The 6,045-nt window shown below is 41.8% G+C and overlaps 1 protein-coding gene across 4 annotated transcripts in view; it reads right to left on the bottom strand.

The window, feature by feature from the left end:
• The window catches only part of Tiam1 (T cell lymphoma invasion and metastasis 1), a 425,562-nt gene that overhangs the window by 29,847 nt on the left and 389,670 nt on the right, over window positions 1-6,045 (bottom strand). For all 4 annotated transcript variants that reach the window (XM_017798903.2, XM_029564903.1, XM_008835990.3 and 1 more), the window contains 3 exons: window positions 5,242-5,310; window positions 4,823-4,948; window positions 2,146-2,254 (listed from right to left, as the gene is read on the bottom strand). In XM_017798903.2, coding sequence (XP_017654392.1) covers window positions 2,146-2,254; window positions 4,823-4,948; window positions 5,242-5,310 — 304 coding nt within the window. The remainder of the gene's footprint in view (window positions 1-2,145; window positions 2,255-4,822; window positions 4,949-5,241; window positions 5,311-6,045) is intronic.

Raw genomic sequence — 6,045 nt, 5'->3', positions numbered from 1 at the left:
GATTAAAAAGTACTAATTTGCGTGAAGGAATGTAATATATACATAATTTGTACTACAGAGCAAACAACTCTAAAATGGTTATTTTAGCAATCTGATAACGATTAGCAATCAATAAAAGTTCTAGCACACACACACACACACACACACACACACACACACACACACAATAACCAATACAGCATGTATAAAAACATGGGTAAGATCAGATAGTATGACAGGGACATTTCTAGAACCTGTTGCATGAACTAGCACTCCCAGAATGCCTCAAATTATCTGGGCAGGGTGTTTTATTTTTCAGAACCCTGTATTATATTGGTATATCCTATAATCACTTTTAATTAAGTCAAGTTAGTTCTCTTTGGTAGCAAAGAGAAATACAACACATGGAAATTACACATCCAGGGACCCAGTCAGCAGATGTTTTCATGATAAGTGCAAGGTAATGTTGAGAAAAAACACGCTGACGTCCCAAGAATACTGAAGCCAAACCTTCCATTGATTCTGTTTACCAAAGAAGTGTTTCTTTAATATTTATTTTTGGGGAAGAGATTTCTTTATATATGTTAATGTAAAATACACATAAGAAAACTTTAATTCAATAGAAGTAGATTTTTTTTTTTTAAAGACAAGGTCTTCCCATATGGTCCAGGCTGGCCTTGAACTCAAGATCCTACCTATCATTCAAATTTCCTGAGTACTAGAATTACAGATGTGTCCTGCCTCAATGGATCTGAAATAAGTTTTTTAAAATAGTATTTAAAACCTGTACATATTCATGGGATATAATGTAGTATTTTAACATGTACACAGGATGATCACATTTTTTTCAGTTCTTTGTGTTGAGAACATTCAAAGACTTTTCTAGTTGTTAACTATCATCACTCTACCATGCTTTGGTGGGAGGAAGGGGGGATACTGGAGATTGAACCCAGGGCTTTCTGTGTCTAAGGCCAGCACTCACTCCACCGAGCTATACCCTCTACTGTGCTACAGAACACTAGAACTTGTCCCTTCTATTTAGTTGCACTGTTTGTCTGTTAACCAACCTCTTCCTGTTAATCCTATCCTCTACCCATCTCAGCCTCTGGGAACCACAATTCTTTTCTTCATTCCTGAAAGGTCAACTTTCTACCTATCCCCCAACACCATACACTGAACTACAGCCAGAAGGTTTCTGGAGACTCATAGTAGAATGTTTATTTTCTCTAAACACTTAGGGGAAGTATCTGGGCTGGTGGTGTAGCTCAGTGGCAGAGTGCTTGCCTTGAACAAACAAGGCCCTGGGTTTGAGTCTTAGGGAGAGAGAAGGATAGGAGGAGGAGGCAGAAGAGGGTGGAAAAAAGGAGGAGAGGGGAAAGGTAGGAGTTGGGGAAAGAGAAGGAAAGGAGAGGGAGGAAGGGGAAGGGAAGAGAACTTTGTCAACTAAAAACTCTACTTTGATCTGTGCAAAAATGACTGAAATTAGAGCAATTTTTTGTGAATAAAGGAGCCAACTTCAGTAGTGGCACTGATGACTGCTATCACACACTTAGGACTAAAAACAAGCAAAGAGGGGCTGGAGCGATGGCTCAGCAATTAAGAGCACTGGCTGTTTTTGCAGAAGACTTGGGTTCAAATCCCAGAACCCACATGCAGCTAGCAACTGTCTGTAACTCCAGTTCCAGGACGTCTGACACATTCTTCTGTCCTCCGAGGGCACTGCATGACACAGATGCACTTGCAAGCATGCAGCATAACACTAATACAATTTTTTTTTAATTAAAAAAAAAAAAACAAGCAAGCAACTAAAAGGTGAAATTCCACAAAAGAGCTTATGCAGCAGGGTGACTTACCATAAAAATCAATGAAAAATAAGAATAAAACAAGGGTCTTAAAACTCCCTGTGTTTTTACATCACTGTATGATGACCAATTGATTCCGGAGCAAAACAGCCAAGTCAAAACTTTGATTATTAAGAAAACTGATAAACGATGAATTCAAGGCAGTCACACGCCTGCCTTCTCAGTACCCACATCATTGCTTGTGGGGAACATTAGCCTCACACATCATGACTCAGAATGTCTGAAAGCCATCTGCCAGTCAGCTACACAAATGTGAATTTGCAAACCATACACCTGCCCGCCACCCAATCCTCAGAGGCCTTACCTTTCACCAGGACCTTAGGAACTTTTGTGTGGCTGGCGCAGAAGGCACTGTAGAGCTTGAAGCGGTCAGCGTAGTACAGAAAAGATCCCCCCAGAGAGAACAGCACTTTCTGGAGGAACGAGAAAAGGTATAGTGGGTTCATTTTCCTCCTCCTTTAGACCTAGCAGCAGGAGAGAGAGGGAGCTCACATCTGCCTGGCTCTCCCCAGCAATCAGCATCTCCGTGCCCAATGAAGCCTTTTATGTTCACTAATATCCTAAGGTTGACCAAGGAAAAAGGATGCAGGTTTAAAATGCGTGTGATAGATGTTGGGTTTTCCTTCTCAGTATTTATAATAGCAATGTCCCTGACTTTCTAAGGACAGTAAATGTCAGAGATGCTTGAATGTTGATGAGAAAAATAGACTTTGGGGAAAAGCAGAAATCTCCTCAAGTCTCTCATGAACTCCTGTTGGGAGACAGAAATGATGAACCAAGCAGAGGTAGAAAAAGCTTACATCTCCAGGGCAGAAAACACATTTCCCTAGTAGCTGTCTCTGCCTTCTCAAAGCCCCCGTGTCCTCTCCCAGGAGAAAGAACATAAGCAATACGAAGTAAGAGTCATGCTCAACTGCGGACACCCTGCCTGCCCCCAGAGCGTCAAAACCAGTGTAGGCCTTTCTTGTTAGGACAGCCTGATGGGATTTTCTACATGACTTGTATTTTATGTCAATGAGTGAATGATAAATCTCAGGACAACACCTTCTATAAGGTTCATCTGGATCTAGTCTTGCTCAGAGACAGACTTTATTCATTAGGATTAGAATGAAAGGTTAGGGGGCTGGTGAGATGGCTCAGCAAGTGAAGGCATCTGTGATATAAGCCTGGGAACCTAAGTTTTATCCCTGGAACTTCTGTACAAGTAGAAAGAGAGGGGCTGGTTCTATGTTAAGAGCACTGGCTCTTGCAGAGGACCTGGGTTTAGTTCCCAGCACCTAAATGGTAGCTAACAACCATCCACAACTTGGGTTCTAGGGGATCCAATGCCCTCCTCAGGTCTCTGTGGGCACTGCACAACATGGATGCACTTACATGCAGGCAAAACTCTCATACACATCAAATAAAACTTTTTTAAAAGGTAGAAGGAAAGAACCAACTTCACAAAGTTATCCTCTGATCTCTGCATGTGTACCATGGTATGCTTGTGGCCTCCCCAATATTAATGATAATTCTTTTTAAAAAGAATTAAAGTTAGATTCCAAGGGAGTAAGGCTTCAGATGTAAATGATAAATTGGGTTCCAAAATGTACAGTTTACTTGATGCACAATGCAGTAAAGGTTCTGACAGTCCACTGATAAGAGAAAAAGTCTACTTTAGACCACACTTAACTGGCATCACCAGTATCAGAGACCTAAACTCTCTTTGCCTGTGTTCAACTCTTCTTTGCTTCCCAGGTGCCTTATCAGAACAGTATCAGCAGGAGCGGACAAGCTGAGAGATGTGTGGTTACCCTTTGAGTCGTGATCACAAATTAAACAAGAAAAGCTAAGAAATACTGTGTGTAAAAGCCTCCCTTTAGCCACATTAAAACCATTCCTTTGTTTAGTTCAACAGTTACTGTTTACCATACCGTAACCATAGATTAAACAGTAAGGCATTCATTTGTTTTTCTGATCTTAGAAACAAATCTCAGGGGTGCACACAATGGCAGTCAGTGTTCCTACACTCCAACTGCAGCTGCTCACCTGCAGGACTTTGAAGGTCCACAGGCCTGTGTGCAAATTCCCAAGAGGAAATTTCATCAAACTTATGAGACATATCTATAGTACCAGGAAGGAAGCAGGGCATGGCTGCCTGTGGGTGGGAGGTAGGAAGGGACAGGAGGGAGAAACCACAAGGAGACTGATACTGGCTTTCAGGAGATGACTAAAGTCATTGTCCTGACTGTACTATATCCTCGCGCGTGTGTGCGTGCGTGCATGCATGCATGCATGTGTGCTTGCTCGGGTGGCTGAACCTAGAACTTTGCACACACACAATTCATCTTATTCTGTACTTCAAATATGCACAGCGTTATTTTCAATTAGACCTCAATTGAGATCTGATGTTTAAAAGCACAAGAGGGCGATACGTAAGCCTATACACACATCAATGAATTTTGTTGACAGGAAGTTCAACAAGAAATTCCTGCAATCAAAGAACCAGGGAAGAAGAAATAAGCCCTGAGCATCCTTGCTTAAGCACAAGTCACACACCCCCATTAAAGGCACAAGGACACTGTAACTGGATGGATGGTAGCCAGCATTTCTAACCAGCAAAATTCCCCAGAGCAGAATAAACTGCTGTGTTTGCTGAGAGACCAGAGGTGCTATTTTAATTTGTTAATAGGTAATGTATTACAGGACCCCTCATAAACAACACAAAAGGTCCATATCTTCCAAAGTAGACATCAGCAGAAAAACAAGTCTAATTGTCAACAAGTTTTCCTTTAGCCACACAAGAAAGATACCCAGGATTCCCCTCCAGTTGTCCTGATGAATGACCCCACTGGAGGGTCTAATGAAGGCCTCAATACCATGAGCAACACGACTTCCCTAGAGCAGAAAGCTACCTGCAACACGGTATCATCTTGACCCACCAGACAACCCAGCACTGACATTAAGGGGCCAGCTTTAAGCAATTCGAGAATGTGGTTTACCTTAAATTGATCGACTTTCTCAAGCTTTTCCAAATCAGGAACCAGTCTCACTCCATCTTCTAGAGTTTTAAGAAATTCTACTTGAAACTCTACCATTTCCGTTAAATTTCCAAAAAGTACATCCAGCTGCAAGTGGAAAAAAATTTAATCTACCCCATCTTGCATGAGAGTTCAGCAAGTCTATCTATACTTGTTATAAGATTTTTTCTGAATACTTATCAATTAGGATGATGGCCTTCCTCTAGAGAATGGGGCACCCCCCCCATGTTACAAGTGTATGTCAAGGCTGACAGCTGTTTGACCGGCTATGACAAATGGACTCAAGAAATTTCCAATTGTATGTGTGCTTACAATCCCCGTTTACCAGCAAGTCAAACTACAGTGTGCCCCTCACAGTAGTAAGACAGTTTCCACCATACCTCATCCTGGGTGAGAAAAGTTTCCTTTTGAAGAGGCTTCAAGTATCTCTCCATGAGACAGTTTAAGTCCTACAAATTGAAAGGACATTTTGTTAGCACACCTAAAAGTCTGTCAACAATCTATAGGAGAAAAAAACAGATGATGTTCCAGATGCAAACAGGACAGTGATTAAAGCCCATCACGACAGGAAGAAGCAGACTGCTTCTGCAAACATCTCAGGCTCTGCAGGCCACATGGGCGGGCACGTCTAAACCAGTTCGTTAACTCAGGCAGCACTCTGAGAGCAGGCACAGGTACTACGTACAAGAATGAACATGACTGTGTTCCAATAAAACTTTATTTGGAAAGATGGACAGCAGGTTGGCTTTGGCCTGAGGGTTACAATCTGCTAATTCCTGATTTAGACTAAAATATACATAATAAGAAATAGATTGCCATTCCCAGCTGCTCAGGCCAGTAGGGAGGCTAAATAAAGCAAAAGCATTATGAATTCAGACAGGGCTGGCCTGGGCAAGGAGACCCTGTCTCAAAAACATCCAAACAAACAAGAAGAAGAAAAAAACCAGATTACACTGCTTTCACTTGGAATGAGGAACAGAACAAGTAATAATGTTTTCTTTTTCTTTCTTTCTTTTTTTTGGTTTTTTTGAGGCAAGGTCTCCCTGTAAACCTAGCTGGCCTGGAACTCACTATATAGACCAGGCTGGCCTTGATCTTACAGAGATCTGCCTACTTCTGCCTCTGCCTCGATTAAAGGTGTGTACCACACTCAGCTAAAGTTTTCTTATCAGCGTTTACCAATT

Source organism: Nannospalax galili, unplaced genomic scaffold (genome assembly GCF_000622305.1).
Source record: "Nannospalax galili isolate Female #2095 unplaced genomic scaffold, S.galili_v1.0 scaffold136, whole genome shotgun sequence".
Taxonomy (NCBI): Eukaryota; Metazoa; Chordata; class Mammalia; order Rodentia; family Spalacidae; genus Nannospalax; species Nannospalax galili.
The sequence above is the reverse complement of the archived record's forward strand: the minus strand, read 5'-3'. Positions and strand labels throughout refer to the sequence as shown.